Source organism: Labrus mixtus, chromosome 11 (assembly GCF_963584025.1).
Source record: "Labrus mixtus chromosome 11, fLabMix1.1, whole genome shotgun sequence".
Taxonomy (NCBI): Eukaryota; Metazoa; Chordata; class Actinopteri; order Labriformes; family Labridae; genus Labrus; species Labrus mixtus.
In genome coordinates this window covers 17,505,557-17,526,754 of record NC_083622.1, presented here as the reverse complement: position 1 = coordinate 17,526,754, position 21,198 = coordinate 17,505,557, and the positions used below count along the sequence as shown (strand labels likewise).

At 41.8% G+C, this 21,198-nt stretch overlaps 1 protein-coding gene across 1 annotated transcript; it reads left to right on the top strand.

Annotated features, from left to right (window-relative positions):
* The first annotated feature begins 160 nt into the window (after nt 1-160).
* On the top strand, nt 161-15,957 carry LOC132983888 (potassium/sodium hyperpolarization-activated cyclic nucleotide-gated channel 1-like). Its single transcript, XM_061050424.1, has 9 exons — nt 161-2,857; nt 8,450-8,656; nt 8,962-9,175; nt 9,446-9,607; nt 11,028-11,246; nt 11,945-12,091; nt 12,196-12,436; nt 12,624-12,788; nt 12,948-15,957. Exons 1-9 carry the CDS (start codon nt 2,172-2,174, stop codon nt 15,335-15,337), a joined length of 4,431 nt encoding a protein of 1,476 aa, XP_060906407.1. The 5' UTR covers nt 161-2,171; the 3' UTR covers nt 15,338-15,957.
* Nucleotides 15,958-21,198: the final 5,241 nt, after the last annotated feature.

Below are 21,198 nucleotides of genomic sequence, written 5' to 3'. Positions count from 1 at the left end.
GTAAAGACTACTCATAACAAGCACATTGAGACTTAATAAAAGTCCTTAAATGAAAATTGAAGTATATGTAAGTATTGTCGCAACGATTTTCTTGTGATGAAAGTTTTTGACAAAATTACTCCTTTCAGTGTTTTACTTCCATTTTTAACTTTAATGATTGACATTAATATTGCATTCATGTGTTGCTTTATTGTCTAAAGTAATGTATCATAAACACAAAGATCAAGATATCGTAGCATAATTTTCCTGTGCCAAAAATGTATCTCTAAAAAGTTATCTTTTCATGAACACAAAAACTTAAATTGCTTATTTTACTTAAGAAATCGATATAATTTCAACCTTTAGACAATGAATAATCTTAGGCTATTTAGCAAAAATGGATATGAAAGAAAAATATTCACCTTAAATTTGTATTTAAATACTTTTGTTAATGTACTTACAGTGTCTCTATTAGTTGTTGTTGGAGAAATGATTAGCAGTTAGAACAGGTCAAACGAGTAGCCTTTACTCTTTTATAGACCATATTTCTCGGGGTAACTAATAACTGTGTATTAACAGAAATAATTTCTACAGGTAAGCTTTTGACATTATAAAGCTTGTTCTCTCTTCGATGTGTAAATAAAGTTTCATCATCAAACTCTCCATCACGCGCTCCCTTGTTTTATTGGTGAGAGAGGATGACGCGCGAGCTGTACCTGTGAGGGATGCGTGCGTCTTGCCGGCCGGGCGTGCAGCCTTTGGGGGACGTATGATGAGGATGCCATGGCAACAGGCCGATTAGATTCAAACCTTTGTGTGCCCATTTATTTATTTAATATTCCATTTGCATGCGCCGCGCGCCTCTGTGGCCGTACTGGTTCGACCTCTGTGTGATGTGTCAGAGCGAGGAGTGAATTTCTGCTTCATACTGGAGTCTGACCAGTCTCATGAGCAGCAACCTTAAACGCTCAACAAGTTTTTTTTTTTTTTAAGGAGGCATGAGGAATCATCAGATTACAAGGTTCTACTTGGAGCAGCTTATTCCTCTGTAGAAAAAATGATCCAAAAATAGAGCCTATTCTTCTCCTCGGTGCGAAAGGGAAGAAAGGACACAGCTGTATCCGGAAACAATGTCATTTAAAGTCGGCAGAAGTGGGATTACATGGCAGCTTCTGGAGCTGATTTTGGGCGTCACTTTAAACATCTGATCAAGTTAATTCCGGCTTCATTTTTTACAAAACAGCGCCTATTGTAGAGCTGTCTGCTTTGGCTGTCTGAGCGCTTCAGTCACGGGCAGGCGCTTCTTAAATCATGACTGTTTTTTCCATTCGGAGACTCAAAATGAAAGCGTGCCGTGGAGTCTGTGAAAAACATGGGATAGATTTCGCGTAATGTGACTTGTTTCAGGCGTGTTGTATGTCCCTGTCGATCTGTTTTTCTGTGTGCGTGTTTCCAGCGCGTGTCAGAATGAATCAGTGCGCCTCGGAGTGTGAGCGCCCGCGTGTGCCATTATGTGCGTCCCTTATGTCCATTAACTCCCCTTCCCTTCTGACAAAGGATCAAGTGTCCTTGTCATTCATCCGCGGATGAATGCACTCTGCCACTTTACCGCTCAAATAATCTCTTGCAAAATGATGTGTGTAGAAAATATCAGAACTGGATGAGCAGCCTGGCCACAGAGGCGACAAAGGCAGGACACTGACGGCAAATGAGCGGCGAGCTTCGTTATCTTCAAAAGACCGGGGATCTGGTGCCAGTATGACCGGCGTCGGAGCGCTGACGGCGGCTGTAAAAAGGAGAGGGAGGGCCTCAGGGGGAGAGAAACGTTTCAAGGACGAGGAAGGAGGACAACATCTGTAGAAGAGAAACATCTGTAAGGAAAAGGGGACCGGTTAAGAAAAGCTGCTGGGTGAATGATTTCATGTCTGGATGGAGCTTTTTCCAAGGGCACTGAGGTAAGCATGGCCACATCAGCGGAGAGAGGGCGGAGGTGCGAGCTGTCAGCTCCAGGAGAATGACTCCAGACAGAGACCACTTTCTTTAAGCTTTCTCAATTTAACATTCAGACTGGCATTAACCCTCTCACATGTGTAATTTAGACTGGTTGATACAGTAAACAGTAGTTTTCCTAAGAGGGGAGTCACAGGTTATATTCACCCTATTCTCACCCTCCTCCTACCCCTGGAGCTGGGATGGATGGAGTTGCTGGAGGTGCAGGTACCCCCAGTAGTGCAGGGGGGTCTGGGGGTGACAGCCTCCCCAGACGAGGGGACTCAAAGCGGCGCAGTAAAGGCAGCCTGCCCTCCCCAGGCTACAGGTTGTCCCAGGCCTCTCTAGAGGGGGAGAAGGGCTCGTTCGGGGCAGACAGCTCTTCCTTAAGTGGACGTGGCCGCCGCCTCTCCATCATGAGCTCCTCCACCCGGGATGGCCTTCCCTTCCGGACAGCAGGCACCCCGACAACCCCAGTGCCCCTGCCACCTCCACCCAGCTCCTGCTCGACCGCAGCCCACCCTCCTCGCTCAGTGGGCTTTGCTGCCTCCCGCGCCGCCCTGACCTCCACCTCCTCCACTGGGACAGGGGTGATGGTGGTGGCTACTGGTCCAGAGACCACTACCAGCACGGCATGCAACACCACAGCAGGGACCCCTGAAATGATGGGTCAGTCTGCACTGGGGGGGTTTGGGATGGGGCTGGATGGGGAAGACTATAGCGCCTCCAACCAGAGCACCTTCATCCAGAGACAGTTTGGAGCCATGCTGCAGCCAGGGGTCAACAAGTTCAGCCTGCGCATGTTCGGATCCCACAAGGCTGTGGCTCTGGAGCAGGAGAGACTGAAATCAGCAGGGGCGTGGATCATACACCCCTACAGTGACTTCAGGTATGGAGTCCCACACAAATACACACACACAGCTTTCTCTGCATTAAGCCTGTCACACTGATGTTGGTTTCAATTACTAGAGCCACTTGTAGTGCATAGAAGACATATAATGTTCTTTTAGCTGCAATATGGATGAAAGCAAGGTGGAATTGAGCTCTTTAGCGAGTTCACTTGATGCATATTGATACAAATTAAAGTAGTGGGAGACACATCAGCCTTAACAGGGTAAGAGGGAGGCGAACATCTGAAAGGAAACAGAAACATGCAGCAGAGTAAAATACAGTATATATTGCTGGAGACCAAACAAAGGAGTATATTAAGTTGTGTGAGGATTGGAGAACACGTCAAAGATGCAATGGGAGAATGAGTCTCTGTAGGAAATATAAGCAGAGGGTGTTTGATGAGCTGAAAAGCTGAATGAAAAAAGGGAGTGGATGAAAAGTCCATGGGGGGGGCATGACAAAGGCAGTGAGAGAGAGAGAGATGTAGTTGTGCCTCTGTGATGGACACCATGCAGCTGTGTCACAGCTCCATTTTGTAAAATTAATTAAGTGATGATGAATACTTACTGTAGTATTAGTTTCCAGTAGAAATAGTCTCAGAGTCAGGGGTGAGGGTATGCAAATAGAGAGGACAAATTTAGCCACAAGGCGTTTGGCTGATGAGAAAGCAGCGAGCGATGCTTTCCATGTCAATTAGGGAAAATGTTAAGTTTGTTTTAATTTGATCAGAGGATGAACTCAGCACACACACCCCTGCTGGTCACTTCATGCAAGGACATGTCCTTTCAAATGATTAGCACAACAATCAATCACACCTGTAGGGACAAAGACTATTGACCTTTTTTTCATTTTTGGTGTTTCTTAAGTGAATGTCGTCCAATGATGATAAAAACATCAACTTGTTAGGCATTTCAAACAAACAAATTGCACATATCCTATCAGACTTTAAAATGCACTGGTTGACTTGTAAAGTGTTTGTTGTCATGCTTTTCATTGGTTTATTTAGAGACAAATAAACTCCAAAAATGTGCAGGTGGACAGCAGAGAGGGAGGGACAGCATCCATAAACTCCAGACAGACTGCAGCAACAATGGATGACTTTATCCCCAAAGCTCCTGGCCCACTTATGTACATGATCACACACCCCACAAACACACACACACACACACACACACACACACACACACACACACACACACACACACACACACACACACACACACACACACACACACACACACACACACACACATTAACACACACGCACACACACCAGAGTGAAACACAGCCGTTTCTTATTGTCTGTCAATTTGATGATCACTCACAAGTGCTGCGTATGAGTCTGCTCACAGGAGGTATACTGTGAATGAGGTCATTAAGAAATGGGTGAAGGGGTGTGTGCACAAATAAAATTCCTCATAGAATCTCAGCCTTTCAGCCACTTACTGATAGCCAAGATAGATAAAAATGTTATAAGTCCTAATTAGCTCGTCGCAGAATAACAATTGAATTGTGAATAAATGATGTATGGCATACTTAAATTATGCAGGTTAAGTATGCATAATGCATCATTTAGTCATCTAACTTTTCAATTAAGCACCTGTACTTTGGAGCAGCATCTGAGGTGAAACGTAGTGAGGCCTGACTGTGAGAGAAGGATAGACAAATGACTTCTAAAGCCCCTTTATATGTTTTTGTCCATTTATTGACCTTGAGTGAAACTTCATGTGTGCACACAGACACCACCTGTATATATTCAAAGAAACTAATTATCTGTCTGTATTAAAAAGTGAAGCATATTCAACACATGGCCTTGGCCCCCCTGACGTTGCCCATTGTGGAATGCTGTTTTGAATCCTTGAGTTGGACATTTTTGCTTTTCATTATCTTGTTTCTTTAGAGCCAGAAGCAATCATATTTGGAAAAGAGGGTGGGGCTTAAGAATGGCAAAGGTTAATCAAATGCTAAGTTATTAGCTATCCCTATTGTGCGCTTGGATCATTAATTGCATCCTTAATTCATGCCTCCTATTAATTTAAAATCCAAATTCAACAGAGACTTAAAGTGGACTTAAAAGCTAATGAGATACATTTGGCCTATGTCACCTTTGACAACTCCTGTGGATCTCTTACATATGTATGTTTTCTGACAAAACAAAATAAATCTTATAATTAGTTTTATTTTAAAGGTCTAATGTGCTTTAAAATGTGTGTGTTTTTTTAAGTCTGTTTTGTCAGCTTGTTGTTAATTGCCTTGTATGACACCTACCTCACTGACAGAGTGACAGCTACATTAATAAGCCATGTAGACATAATAATTTGTGTTGACGGTCTGCTTTGCTTTTTATGTTGTGTAGAGGCATCAGTAGGCCTTTATCAGTGTCAATATAAGTCTCTGTTTCATTACTGGGTAAAACTCCTAACAGGAACTGCTAGACTGCTCTAAAACACATCCTGCTTTATCTTCAATTTAACTCTTAATGAATGCAATGCTGTATTCAGGAGGACATTAAACTAGCCATTTATGTCACCAGTTTATTAGAAAAATCTTTACTAAAGTATACATTCAAAGAGAAAAAGTTCTACACTGGAGCAACAAGAGGCATGCAGAGTGGAAGAGAGAGGTGAAAACAGAAAAAAAAAAAAAGCGGTTCAGCTGTCACCACTGAGGAGTCGTACAGCTACAGGGCTGGTGACATAACACATATAGGAACAGAGATTTATTATGTAATGGCCGGATGCTGTTGTGCTTGTTTGTCTGTAGTTTGGCAGGATGATGGGTGGAAGCATGCTGGGAACTGACATCTGGCAAACAGCAAGTACTGTAACCAATCAGAGGCTTCTCAGGAGACACTCGGCCTCAATTAAAGTAGAATTAGTGTTCGGTTTGTCAACAGCTGAGCAGGTAGATGCAGGTCAGTTCTCCGGCAACACCTCTTAATGTTCAAAATGGAATTCTGATGAGTCTGTGGAAAACCACGCTGATTGCATTTGCAATTCCTATGTGTGTATGAGTGTGTATGAACCCCACACAAGACACATCCAAGGGCTGTGTAAATCCCCAGTTAAGAGATGAGAAAGTGGGCTTCGTCTGGTATTTAGCCCAACATGAAAAACATTTTTGTTTGGATAAGATGTCTGTCTCTTGTCTGCTTAGTTGTTTAGCTTGTTTGGCAATAAACTGACCTTGAATTAGCATTCAAATCTCAGCAACCACAGAAGAATCTAGTTCACAGAGGTGGATTAAAGTGCATCGACATGTTTAACAATCAATTAAATGCATTACTCTGAAAGAAAAACACTAACAGGGTCATTAACCTCACTTAAAATGTAAATGGGTAAAAGTATGTTGTGCAATTCTAATCCATTACACTTTTTGTCAACTTCAGTGAATATCTCCTCACTGTTGGGGTGCTGGCGGCGCAGTGGTTGGTTCACGCACCCCATGTGTGGAGGCTGTAGTCTTCAAGGCGGGCGACCCAGGTTCAAATCCAGCCTGTGTGTCAGTCCCCGCTCTCTCTCTCTATCCCTAATTTCTGACTCTGTCCACTGTCCTATCTCTCAGATAGGGGCACAAAAAGTCAAAAAATTAATATTTAAAAAAAAAAATCTCCTGACTGTCGGCTAGCTGAGTCATAGCAACAGGTGGCAATGGTTTCTACTAGCTACTCTGCCTCTTTAATATCCTTATATATAAATATTCAACATGCTATATATATATATAATTTACTCACAAAAATACAAACAATTTGTAGTGTGGTATGATTGACAGAATTCACCAAGTGTAGCTTCAAGGTCAGGAATAAATTGCCTGCCTCTCTCTAGACTGAGCTACAGATTCTCTGAGTCTGTGTTGCTGACAAATAATCCCTGTATTTATTGCAAGTGATTATGAAGTGATACATTTGCTAGTATAAGTGACAAAGTCAGGCTGAAGAGTGTATGTGTGTGTAGCAGAATGATGACTCATACTTAATCTTCATCAGTCTAGCGGTAGCGTCACACCATGAGGTTGTGTTACTAAATTAGCGCTCAATAGCAATCGACCACCGAGCTGGAGTGTACTGTCTCACAGAGCCAGAGTGAAGAGAGAAAGAGAGACGATGCAGGGAGGAGCGAGTCATTGATCCGGGTTGAGGTGATGGATAAAGATTGGGAGGATTAAGAGGAAGTGGACAGAAAGATGACAGGAATCGTCTCCAGATGATTGGATCGCCTCTTCTGTCAGACTTTAATCACTCACAATATCTCAATGACTGTGGCTATGTCATCCAGTAATGGCCACCAGCATGAAATATTCCCAAGGTTAACGATTATTTGCTTCCCCATTGTCTGTCTCTCTTTCTTAATTCAATTCTGCTCTAATTTTTAGATTTTAAAGATAAAGGATGCTCTCTAAATTGCCCGAGCATTTGCAAAGGATCAAACTGAACCATTCATATGTACCAGTCCTGCACTTGGACAAGGCTACAAAGAAGATTTGGCACCATTAAGCATCATGGATGATTCCAAAGTTATTATACTCAAAGTCTAGCCCAAAAAGAGAAAAGGTACCATATATAGCAAAAACATTAACATATGACTTTTTTTTCAAGAAAAGGAAATGTTTAAAGGATAAGCTGAAAGAATGATGGGGCTGGTCACAGGAGAAGTGAAAGAGGAGGTCTTAAAAATGTTCGCACATTTACATTTAAAATTCTCCTTTAAAGGTCACTTCATTCATTTCCAAAAAAGCAATTTAGTCTTCAAGAAAAATATCAACCCAGCTGATATGATATGCAACATTTTATCCTCCAATGGTCTCCACATCTTTCTTAAATCTTCCAAAAAATAAACCCTGATTAAGTCATCAAGGTTATCTCAGAATGGACGTGATATTTCAAATGGGGACCCAACTTATTTAGATCTTGAATGACACTAGACCCTATGACTAGATATCTCTGCCTCTCCTTTTTTTTTAGTCACAACTTTATGGAGCAGGATGCTGACTGTATGAACTAAATCACCTTTCAATGTAAACTTTATAGATAGATATTTAATAATTGATTAAATAATACAATACTAATCGTTTTGTTTTCGTATACATTTTTAAAGTTGCTTCAAGTCCACCCATGATTTATTAAATATTTTCCAACAGAGACGTTGCTGTATCCTGCAGGCTTGACAAGTTAGGCCATTTCCAAAATGTCTTCAAACCTGCATTTGTTCTAATAGACTCCACTGGTTTTATAAAGAAATCCAATTGTAAAGATTAGAAAGTCATTAGAAAAGGCCTGCCTCTCATTTGATTTACCACATCACATATATTTTCTTGTAACTTTTTGATTTCAGTTTCTATACTTTCAAGAACAAACCAATTTTATTTCTGTGTTCTATGGACCTTCATTTGATTAAGCAGGGTATGCTTTAAGTTACCTTCCTTATGATGGAAGTATTTGAAGTCCGATGACAGTGGCCTCTCAGTCAGGACAGGGGAACAGAATGTGTTGGCCTCCATGCTCTGATCCCTTCTGGCTCCTTAAAAAAAAGAGGAAAAGTGTTCAAATCAAGGATTTAATCTGAGTTGAACATCACTGTTTCTGTCTGTCTAGATTCTACTGGGACCTGGTGATGTTAATGTTGATGATGGGGAACTTGATCATCCTTCCAGTGGGCATCACTTTCTTTAGAGACGAGAACACACCCTCGTGGATAATATTCAACGTGGTCTCTGACACTCTCTTCATGGTAGACCTGGTTTTAAACTTCAGGACCGGCATCATAAAGGAGGACAACACTGAGATATTACTGGACCCAAGGTGAGCAGAGACATTTCGACATGTATATGTCTTACATGTCAAGGGTGAGGGCATTGGTTATGCGTCGTGTGTATACTGTACAATATCAATACAGCTACTGTGAAGACAAGCATTTCAATTTGCGCCTCTGGCCTTCTGCTGGATTTTTTCAGACAATCTATGAGTGTCATGTTAAAAGGTGACATCCAGCTGCCGGCAGAGTTGCAGTCCATGTTCCAGTTTTGTTCCTGTTCAATACTGATTTAAATTCCTTCATGGGAGCCAAATGTAGATCACAGCACTCTCACATGTTTTCTCTCACTCAGGGCGATTCGTCAGAGGTACCTGAAGAGCTGGTTTCTTGTGGACTTTGTGTCATCCATCCCAGTGGACTACATCTTTCTCATGGTGGACAGTCTGGACTCTGAGGTCTACAGGACAGCCAGGGCGCTGCGCATCGTCCGCTTTACCAAAATCCTTAGCTTGCTTCGACTGCTTCGCTTGTCCAGACTCATTCGATACATCCACCAATGGGAGGAGGTGAGAAACAGGAAATAGAAAATAAGAGCTCAAAAAGGAAATAGAGATTTTTATGTGAACACAAGCAAGCTGATTTAATATTGGATTTATCACTCAAAACAAGTCTTTTCTTTCACAATTTAACAAGTGAATTGTGCATTGAATAATGCGCCTTGATTTAAAATATTAAAACCCAGTTTTAAGGTTGAACTTAGTCACTCTATCCATTATTTGCCCCTTTCTTGTATCCTGTTTTTTTTTTTCCGGCTCATTCCTTTTGCTCTTCCTCAGATCTTTCACATGACCTATGACCTTGCCAGTGCCATGGTGAGGATTGTTAACCTCATTGGTATGATGCTGCTGCTGTGCCACTGGGATGGCTGTTTACAATTCCTGGTCCCCATGCTGCAGGACTTCCCCCCTGACTGCTGGGTCTCCAAGAACCTGATGGTGGTGAGCTCTCAAACCAGTAATCTGCATGATAAAAGGATAAAGTCATGCAAGTTTTTTTTTTTAGCCAAAAATGTTGAACATCAATAGTTAAAAACACAAAAAAAAATGTAGCCCTTGTTTCCATCATGTTGATGTGAGCAGGATATGTTAGATTGCCTTGAGGGAATGCTTAGGGAATTTTTTAAGGTTGAATGTGAATATCACTAGCTTCTCAGCCAATTCACCGTTACTGAAAAGAGGATTTGATTGAAAAATCTCTCACAAAAAATTATACCAACTGTGGAAATCTCCTTGCTCCAATCAAGAACCTGATCAGTCTGCAGTTATAAGATGTGTCTGCTAACAGTTGCATTCCAAGGTGTTACATCCCACTGCTTCATGCTTGTGGAGCATGTCTCCTGTTATGAAGTTATAGTAAATTATTTTGTATGTTTCTAGGCCTATGTCTTCTTTATTATTTTAATACACTAAAATGTACCCCTGTTCTGTTGGAAACACAGGGCTTAATCTTAACTGCAGATGGCATTTTCTTGTGTGCAGGGAAGAAAATAGGTGACATTCGGTTTTAGCTGAACGTGATGCAGAAAGTGCTATCTCAGTTTCTTTGAATAAGGTGCAAAACATTTATTTCTCATCAGTGTGAAGCAGCGATTCAGACAGGCTCTGTGTTCGGTTATCTGTGTGTGTTCAGACTGAGGACGTTTATTAGATTCCACATTGTTTGCTGCTTCTCTGTGTTAATTGGCATGTCCAGTTGGAATTCGATTGACAATCATCATCATTATCATCTTCACAAAAAATTAAAAAGATTTTCCAAGTAAACAAAACCTCAACAGAGATCATGTCGAGGTGTGAACACACTCAAACAGATGAAGGCTTGGGGACCTGCTGGAGATTTTCTTCACGTGTGTGCAGGCACAAAGACATGGACACAGATGAATGCACACAGATACACAGTTGTATGAATAGCTGAGTCATGTCTCTCAGCAGTTGCCCGGGTGACTGTTGCTAAGCAGGTTGATGCTGGGATCTTCCCTAGAGTAAGTTCCCTCATCTGTTGGACCATTAACATCTTAGTGTAATTGGACTCACTCACACGACACCTTAAACAGGAACACGTGCGCACACAGGCTGGTCTTTTACTTATTCAATTATCCACTTGAACTTCCTTTTACTGCCTGTGTTATGTTAAACTTCCTGTTCTGATTTGCTGCCGGGTTTTGACGGATAAATTGCTCTATTGTTACATGTTATGATCTCATCTGTTTTCTGAAGTGGTGAGGCTGAGAACCTCTGGGGGGAAACAGTCCATTTAACCTGACTGAAATAAGAACAGTTCAATATTGCCGCACCTTTTAATTAACACTTGAAACTTGTTTTAATCCTCGTGTCACCATCTCTGTCTGCCTCCCACGCACAGAATGACACATGGGGTGTGCAGTACTCCTATGCTTTGTTCAAAGCCATGAGCCACATGTTGTGTATCGGATATGGTGCCCAGGCTCCAGAAGGCATGACTGACGTGTGGCTGACCATGCTCAGTATGATCGTAGGTGCCACCTGCTATGCCATGTTCATCGGCCACGCCACCGCTCTCATTCAGTCACTAGACTCCTCCCGGCGACAGTATCAGGAGAAGGTAAAACATGACATTCATCCATCTGTACTGAGTCTGTCTCTCCTTGTATATTTCTAGGAATCAAACCGGCTCCTATTGATTTAATCCAGCAAGCATGAAATCTTTTGTGCTTGCTATTCTGGAATGGTTGAATTTTCTACTCTTACTCAATATAGCGATCATTTCTCATCAAAACTGTTGCTGAACATTTTCTCTAATAGACAAATCAACAGAGCTATCAACACAGGATAGAAGAAGAGGATACAATAAACTCTAGGGGTCTCAAGATGAGTAATGGAATAGAGAAAACTCTTTTACTTTGACATGCTTTTTTCTTTTCTACACAGAATGTATTCTGGTTAGTCCTCTGCAAGCAAACACAAAATGCACATTATTTAAAGAAACAAGAGTTTTCCATGTCATGTACACAATAATGTAAAATACTGATTAAAAAAAAGCCTCTTGTGTGATTTCATTTTCACTATTAAGACTTGATAATATGGAGCCCTGAATATGTGAGTTAAGGATTAATTGAAGATGCAGTTGTATAAACATAGTCCATTTTTTTTATACAAGGGTCATATGGAGAAGTTGCATTGTTTAAAGCAGAAGACTGCTGGAAGGATTGGGAACCAGTGGACTTGATTTTTTTCGCCATCTGATTTCGCAGACTGTTTGCAGATTGCTGAACTGTGCATGTGTGTGTTGTGTTATCGCAGTACAAGCAGGTGGAGCAGTACATGTCATTCCATAAACTTCCTGCTGATGTTCGTCAGAAGATCCACGAGTACTATGAGCACCGCTTCCAGGGGAAAATGTTTGATGAGGAGAACATCCTGGGAGAACTCAGTGAGCCTCTCAAAGAGGTAATACATTCACTAATAACACACACAAACTGCAATTATCTGTCCAGTGAATCTCTCTTTTAAATCTTCTATTCTCTTTTTAACTGTTCTTTCTCATTGTCTAGGAGATAGTCAGCTTTAACTGCCGCAGCTTGGTGGCTAACATGCCACTGTTTGCAAACGCTGACCCCAACTTTGTGACTGCCGTGCTGACCAAACTACGCTTTGAAGTGTTCCAGCCTTCAGATTTTATCATCCGTGAGGGCACAGTTGGAAGGAAAATGTACTTCATCCAACATGGACGAGTCGGTGTGCTTACCCGTGGCAACAAGGAAACCAAATTGAGTGATGGCTCTTACTTTGGAGGTGAAAACATGCAGCATTGTATTGATGTATAAGTTATTTAAGAAAGAGCATCATAAGAAGACAAGGGGAGATGTTTGTGCATATGTACAGCGTGGGGTCAATTACAGTATATCACAGCCTTTCTTATACTGCCTATTCTGTTGTTCCTCTTTTCTTCTTCTTCTATTGTCTTTCCTCTCATATTCAGAGATCTGTTTGCTGACTCGTGGGCGGAGAACAGCCAGTGTTCGTGCAGATACATATTGTCGTCTGTACTCTCTCAGTGTGGACAGCTTTAATGAGGTGTTAGAGGAACACCCTATGATGCGGCGTGCTTTTGAAACTGTCGCTGTTGACCGCTTGGACCGTATCGGTAAGTGTGTCATGAACGCAAAGGTTGTACTTTGCAAAAAGTATCTGATACTTTAAGCCCCAAGGAGCTTCTTTTAAAGGACTCCTCCAGCATATGTTGTCTGTCTTTACTTCCAGTCCTCAGGTCATTTTTTGTTATCTTCTCTTATTCATTCTTCAGGGAGAAAGAATTCTATGCTCCTGCGAAAGTCCTCCCAGGCTGGTTCTTTGGGGGGCAGCATAGGTCGTGGTGGAGGCCGGGGTGGAGGGGGTCCAGGAGCCGGAGGAGGCCTTGCAGCAGGCAGCCTTGGCTCATGTGACAGCATGCTGGTGCAACAGATAGTCAAACACGACAGCATGCCCGCCATGCAGGATGCCATTGCAGCTGCCACTGCTGCAGGAAGAGGTGGAGTCATGGGAGGAAGTGGCACTGTGTCTCCTCGACCCCGCCCTGTCATCTGGGCACCACTGGTTCATGCCCCTCTGCAGACAGCTGCTGCCACAAGTAATGTAGCCATCACACTCATGCACCAGCAGCAACAACAGCAGCTCCAGCAGTTGCAGCATCAGCATGCACTTGGAGGTGCTTTCTTCCTGCCCTCTCCTCTTATCTCTCCCTCTCCCTCCTCCACTTTCCCCCTCGCATCTCCTCGTGCCCCTGTGTTACAGCCGCTCCGCCCCTCTGTGAGCTCTTTAATCGGGATGATGGCAATTGGTGGGATGGGTGGTTTGTCCCCGAGAGGATTTCCTCTCTCTCCCTCGACCATGGGGCCTTCTGGTGGGGTCACATCACCCCCTATCGCTAAGACTCCACCCATGCCAGCCCCCTCGGTCCCAACTTCTGTCCAACAGGGTAGGACTCTTCATTACAGCCTCCGCCCCCAGGCTGATAATCCAACAGGGATCACTGGATCACCGGGAGCCCCTTCAGGCGGAGGGCCACCAACTCCATCCATCCACAAGGTACATACCACAAACCCCCCTGCTGCATCTGGTGTCCCTACAGAAGGTAGCACCTCTGCGACAGGCCAGCAGGGAGCAAAAGAAGCTCTGCTACGTCATGGAGGAAACAGCTCTCAGGGTCTGCCTGCACTGGGCAGACTCACCCAGGAAGCCAGGCTGCTGTCTGCTTCACAGCCCACTCTGCCTCACCGCTCCTGGGCTGGACTGCAGCCTCACCCGCCCCTTCACAGGAAGGCCTCTGGTGGGAATTTGCTTGCAGCTCCCTTTCTGGCAGGGCAGTTAGCCAGGGGAAGCAGTGCGGGAATGCTGACATCGAACAACCCGGTTCAGCTAGTTGCAAATATAACATTTAATGCACAAGCACATGCCACAGTGCCAGTCCCGCCCACTTTAGCAAAGGTTATCGCTGCAAACACCAGCACACAATCTGCCTCTCATACTGAACCTTTACCCATACCTATAGCTGCACATCTGCCTCCCGCTGCCTTGTTGCCGTCCTCCTCCATTCCAAAGCAGGTTCAGCTCTCTTCTGCCACTGTTTCTCCTACACCCACCCCCTTGTCTCCTATTCTTTCCCAAACCCCTCGCCCTAAACCAATCTCAATGACTCCCTCTGGCTCCTCCTCTCCTCCTATCTGCTCCACACCTTCTTCAGCAGGAACAAACACACTGTTGCTGTCATCAACTCCGCGTCCCAAACCCATCCCAGCACCCTCCCCCCGCTCATCCTCCCCCTCTCCCTCCTCCACACCACCTCCATTTTCTGTTTCTAGCCCTGTTCCTTTGCCTCAAACTTATGGGTCCAAGTCGTCTCTTACCTCTTCTTCTCCACCTTCACCCTTGACCAGCTCTTCTCCACCACATCCCCAGAGCCCGCGGGCCAAAGCATCAAACACACCTCCATCTGCTTCTCCATTGTCTGGCTCGAGTCCTAACCACACCCCAATACCTTCTCCAATATCAACTCCCAATCTCCGCAGCCGCTCTTCTACCCCTTCCCAAACTCCGACCCTAACAGCTACCCCTGTAACTCCCACAAAGACACCCACCCCTACACTTTTCTCCTCTCCGACCCCTGCTACACCTGTCCTCCCCCTAAGTAAGTCCCAGAGCCCAACTTCTCTCCAACCCTCTGTCTCCAGAGGCCCGACTTTGAGCCAGATCCCAAAACAGGCCTCACCTCTGACCCCAAACCAAAGTGCGTCTCCTTCCCCAACACCAGTTAGCACCAGTCCTTCAACTAAAATTACTTTTTCAGTTCATCCTGTAAAGCAAACCCCTGCTTTCGTTACTGTAAGCCCTTCTTCGGGCTCAAGTCATTCAAACAAACCATCCACAAAGACAACGTCATCCTCATTAACTTTAAGCCCAAACCCAAGCTCATTTAACCCCTCCTCTCTTAGTAACACCCTTTCTGCCATCCCTACCTCTCCTGGTATCCAATCCGCCTCCTCCCAATCCCCAAAACAATTACCTACCACAGCTGCCCCTACTCACTCATCAAAACTGAAATCACCTTCTACACCTGCCAATACTTCTCAGGCATCCACCCCTACACCTAACAAGTCAGCACATGCAGCCGCCCCTGCCAACAACACCTCCTCTTAAGGTGGTAAAAAAGACCCTCAGATACCAGAGGAACTAAGACACTTCTCCACTTCTCGCCAACATGTAAGACAGAAGCAGTCTTAAAGGATGTTGATGAGCCATGCATATACAGTTTTACCAGAGTTGGCATCAGACATCAAATGATCTCATGTGGACAGGTACATCTTGTTCGCATTCACTCTAGGATGTGATTGTCTTAGAACATCAGGTGTTCATGTGACTCTCCACCAAGCCATCGATTAAGAAAAAGACTAAAGCGTCTGGCGACAGAAGAGTCCAAAATACATCTAAATGTATACATACATACAGTATCTGTGTGAGCGATTGTTGGAGCAAGCAGGGGAGCTGAGGTGGAAACAATATACGCAGAAAATGGGATAGAAGCAACAGTTGAGTCAGAAAATATTCAAGTTCAAAGCCTCCATTTTCTGGACAAAAAGCAATATGTGAAAACAAGTGAGGCTTTTCAAATGTGACAAAACAAATGATCCTGACGATAATAAAAAATGTGAGACAACAGCATTTATTCCATATTTCTCAAAGATCATGCTCAGGGTGATAACCTCAAATGATGTTAAAATACTGTACTACTGTGTTCCAATTTGTAAGCTGAAAAGAAATATCAAAATCTGAAAAGATAACAGGCCACAGCCGAAAACAACATTAAAAATGTGTTAGCTATGACTCATGTGTATTGAAGTGTGACTTCTGATTTGAATTTGTCCCCGAAGCTGACTGACAACCACTGCTGCGTATCTGGTTAGAATAAGGATGAGATTTTGTCCTTCACTAGGGGTAATTAAATAAACGCCAAACAAAGTTACAGTCCTCTTCTCTGGCAAGTGGTTAAATGCTAACATTAGCTGTTTACTTACCATAACCAATGACTTATCAAATGTGTTTTTAACATGAAATAAGGCCTGATTATACTTTTTTGTTTGTTGTAAATAATCTTTTTAATTGCTGGCTTACAAATCATAATTAGTTTAATGATGATTTGCCGGATCCCCAATGTTAAACTGACTTCAACCAGGTTCACAGCAGAATATAATAACATTTTTAACAACAATTGAGTTTCTCATCCTTAGGACGCCATCAGAGAAAAATGGCTTCCATTTGAATATGATGAATACAAGAGAGAATGGTTTCCAGCTCCAACTCCCTCTTGCCTCCCATTCTGCACCAAAGTGTAATATTTTCTCATCCGAATAATGATAATATAAATATATAGAGTTTCAAAATCATTACGAACTCAATATTCATATGAATTTGAAAAATTAGGACCAGTCCACTGGTAGTTTTGTTGTCTAAGGTGTGTGGTGTTTAGTTTTTGAACAAAGACAAAACTTTTAAACTTTTAAACCTATGTGTTCACTCTCACTCTGTAAATTTTTTTTTTTTTTTGTGCAACACACAATATTGCTCTTCAGTCCACTGTGGCTTTCTTGATTTTGTCCCTTCCATCTACCTATACTGTAAATATGTGTCTCTTTGTGGGTCCGTTGTATGCTTTCTCACCCTCAGCCTCTCAGTCTTTCATCTCTTGTCTGTCTCACAGCCTTTCATCTGATTTCACAGCCCTGGTGGCTAACTGTTTCTTTGACGTTCACACACTCTCTCCCTTTCTCTCGGTTTCCGCGACGCTTTGCTCTGTGCTACCATCAGCCTCATGTTCATTTTGCTGCTCCTTCTGTTGCTCTCCAACACTATTTCAATGCCATTTCCAGTGATGTTTGATGTTTTGTGTGGGTAGCAACAAGGCACTTTTGTCTTAACCCTTGATACCATGTTGCCTAGATGATACATTTAAGGACCAAATGTTTTATTTTGTATTTATCACAGCTATAGCTTTTGAATAGAAAAAAAAACAGCTAATAATGGTAACACAGTGATGATGTTGAGTGTGGTGTTGTTGAAGGTGCTGACTATGATTATGATGATGCCAACCATGATGATGATGATGATGATGATGATGATGATGATGATGACAGTGGTGTATATCTGGAAGTAAGAATAAAGACGGTTTAGATATCATCTTGTGGAGTTTGTTGAGGCATGATCTCATTACATGCACAACATATTTAAACACATTAACAGTAACCTTATGTGAAAACAGACAACATAGATAATGTTAGCTTAAATTTAAATGTTGATGAGTTGGACATTTTGGTTGTTTTCTGAGCGGATCAGTGAAATCACTTCTAAATGTGTGAAGTTGCAAAGAGACCATTAAACCACAACGCTGTTAATAAAAGAGTCATAGGACGTCCAGGAAAAAAAAACATCTGAAATAAAATGAGCTATAATGACATGGACAAGGACTAACATGAGGCAATTTTTTTTATTCCCAATGTTTTTTTACATACTATTATTTATTGACTTCTGCTATTATTTTTACTTTACTTTGCTTCTCTTTAAATGTAGAGCTGTCAATTAACTGATGTTTCACACACATCATTTCCTTGTTCTGACTCAAAAGCTTCTGTCAAAATAAAGAATTATAGATGAAACAGAACTACAGGATTTTACAGACCCCCTTTAGATATTTCTGACCCAAAAAAAACTACAAATAATCAATCAATCAATCAATCAATCAATCAATTTTTATTTGTATAGCGTCAACTCATAACAAGTGTTACCTCGAGACACTTTACAAAAGAGCAGGTAAAAAGACCTTACTCATTGCTATGTTACAAAAAGCAGGTAAAAGACCTTACTCATTGCTATGTTACAAAGATCCGGCCTATCCATCATGAGCACTTTAGCAAAGCAGCAAAAGTTACAGTGGTAAGAAAAAACTGCCTTATTAAAAGACAGAAATCTTCGGCCGGATCCCCGGACAAATAAAACGTGTTCACATTTAATTGAATCAATTATACTCACTTACCTTTCTTATATGGAAGCGATTAGTGATCAGAATTCAAATGATAAAGCTAATTTGAAAATTCAAATGCATTAACAGAAATTATTTTTAACTTTCAGAATATGGGTGTATTATTTGACTCAAAAATAAAATGATGATTAATTTATCTATTCTATCTATCTATTAATTTGAATTTTAGTTTTCAACTTGCAACTTTCAAAATGCACATTCTTTGACTAAATTAAAATGAGGAAGAAAATGACATTTGCTTTATCATTTTCAAAAAATGCCCCGCTAAATCAGTATCATAATTCAAATGAAAAAGCTAATTTTAAAATGAAAATACAGGAACAGAAACACGTTTTAATTTTCAGATTATAGGTGCATTATTTGACCTATATTTAAAATGAATATTCAGTCATCCAGTTTGCATTATACTTTTACTCTCTATGTATGCATTTTGTATGACATCATTCAAATGAAAACTAAAAGGTCTTTGGCTTTTCGTTTTCAAACTTTCCGTGCTAAAAAGTGATCAGAATTCAAACCAACTCGAAAACGAATTGGCAAAGTGGACGACAGTCACGCAGTACTGATGTACGATGGGTGGCGGGGTGAATCTTTAACACTAGGGCAGCTCGCTGAATTCTGATCACTAATCGCTTCCATACCACAGTCTTAGTTTTTCTTCTGGATCCCTTCTCTAATCCTGTAGCCTTACCTATCACCTCACATCCAAGGTTAAGCTTGTGAATTTAAAGTTAAAATCTCTCTAGGACTTGGCTTAAACTGAAATTAAATCTGTTTTCATGAGAAAAGATTATAGGCTATCCTGCCCCCCCTGGAGGAGGATTTGTCAGTAAGCGTCAGTAAGCTTTGCTGCTGTAAATATTTGATGTTCTGATGCACTTTGGGAATCACCCTGACCTTTTTAATTGGGAACTGATAAGAGCATGTCATCTTTGACATAAGAGCACATGAGGGTTTTCATCGTATACTTTATGTTTCTAAATTTAAACAGTGAAGAAATAGCGTAGTTTTTGTTGAAGAGGCCTCAGCTTATTAGACACTCGAGATTCAAGCCTGCTTTCTTTGCAGTGACCACTAGATGGCGATGACACTTTAAAAATCCAATCACCACAGCGTGAAGAAAAGAGGCAGCTTCACAATAGTTGCTTTTATATTTCTCAAGTAAGCCTATGTGTTTCTGCAGTAACATGAGAGGAAAGAAAATCAACTAAAACGGTGGGAAATTTGAACGTGAAGAGGTGAGGCCATTGTAAAGCAGGAAGACATAGGACCACATGGGAAGAGGTTAATGATGACAGACGAGCCTGGATTACAATCCATGAATAGAGGTGGGAGGATAAATAGGTCTGTAATTGCTGCCTATCATTCTGCCTCTTAAAATAGAGTTAGAGAGAAGTCTTAGGCTGTACTGTACTTTATACTAACTGGTTTGCAGGCAGGTAGAAGGTAGCCTAAAAGAAGCCTTTATTACTTTAAATTGAATACATGCACAAACAGAAGGTTTTTGCTCCTGCATGTCCAATCACTGGATTGATTGAAGATGAATCCAGGCACAAAATGATGGGCCTTTTTAACTATATAGTGGTTTCCAAACTTTAAGGGCCATTTATTTGCATGACTCTTTGTAACATGTTAGTGGTTACTCAAGAGCTTCCACTTAAGCAAAAATACAAAAGTACCCTCTTTTCCTTGATTCAGAATGTTTCTCAAAAATTGTAGAAAAGTAGGCTATTAGCATTACAATGTTTGATTTTTTTCAGTCCCAAAAGTAAGAGATCTTCTACAGAAAGGCCCAATCATATAGCCTATAGGTCATGGATATACCATAGTATCACAATGGATAAGAATTGATGTTCCCTTAAACATCACAGTCAAATTACAGCCTACAGGCTAGAGGCTGCACCTTTAAAAAAACAAACATTATGGATTCATTTTGGATTAATAAGCGTTATTTGGGGGCCGTGATGGCCTAGTGGTTAGGTCGCGCCCCATGTACGGGTGCTGTTGCCCTCCAAGTCTGGTCTGCGGCTCCTTTCCTGCATGTCATTTCCCACTCTCTCCCAATCTCCTACTTTATCGACTGTCCTAGAAAAAAAGACAAAAAGCCCAAAATAAATAAATAAATAAAGATTAGAAAAAAAGCGTTATCATAATAATATAATTAATCCTTTATTAATCCCACGAGGGGAAATTCAGTTGTACACTCTGTCTAATGAACATGAACACACACATAGGCCGAGATACACACACATGCACAAACAGGATCCTATGGACATGCGTTAATGGAGAGGTCTCAGAGTGAGGGAGCTGATCACAGTGAGTTAGTTGCCTTGCTCAAGGGCACCTCGGCAGGGCTCAGGAAGTGGACTGGCACCTCTCCAGCTACCAGATCAACTTCCGGACTTGGTCTGTGCCTGGACTTGAATCGGCGGCCCTCCGATTCCCAACCCAAGTCCCTACAGACTGAGCTACTCCATATACATAGTAACTAAATATGACATATACAACTATGTAGTTGGAATTGGATTAAAACAAGCTTAAAATGGGACTGCCCAAGAATATGAGTATTTAGAAGTATAGACAAGGCTACTTATTACAGTATTTTTGCATACATTTTTAGAGACTTTCCACCATTGGTCACACTTTGTGCTACCGGTTCCACATTATATTCCCTTCAATAGTTTCATCAAGTGTAGAATCCTGAATTTAACAATCAAAGTAAAAAAAATAAAAATAAATAGAAAAGATTACATCAAACATAACTACGAAAGAAGTCTCGACTCCCCTGTGGTTGAACAAAATGTAACATTTAGTAACGCAACATGTGAGCCTATAAAGTTTTACGTCTTTGGTAGCTAAACCGCAGAATAAGCACAGATTTCAGGTTAGGGGAGGCGGTAAAAGGTGGGCTGTCAGAGCTCACCGCAAAATTATATATAGACTTCCTGTACCCTCACTTCAGAACCCA

Coding starts and splice junctions, on each gene's coding strand:
- LOC132983888 (XM_061050424.1), top strand. CDS start 2,172: ATGGATGGAGTTGCTGGAGGTGCAGGTACCCCCAGTAGTGCAGGGGGG. Junction 8,657..8,961: donor GAGATATTACTGGACCCAAG/GTGAGCAGAGAC, acceptor TCTCTCACTCAG/GGCGATTCGTCAGAGGTACC. Junction 12,789..12,947: donor TGACCGCTTGGACCGTATCG/GTAAGTGTGTCA, acceptor TTCATTCTTCAG/GGAGAAAGAATTCTATGCTC.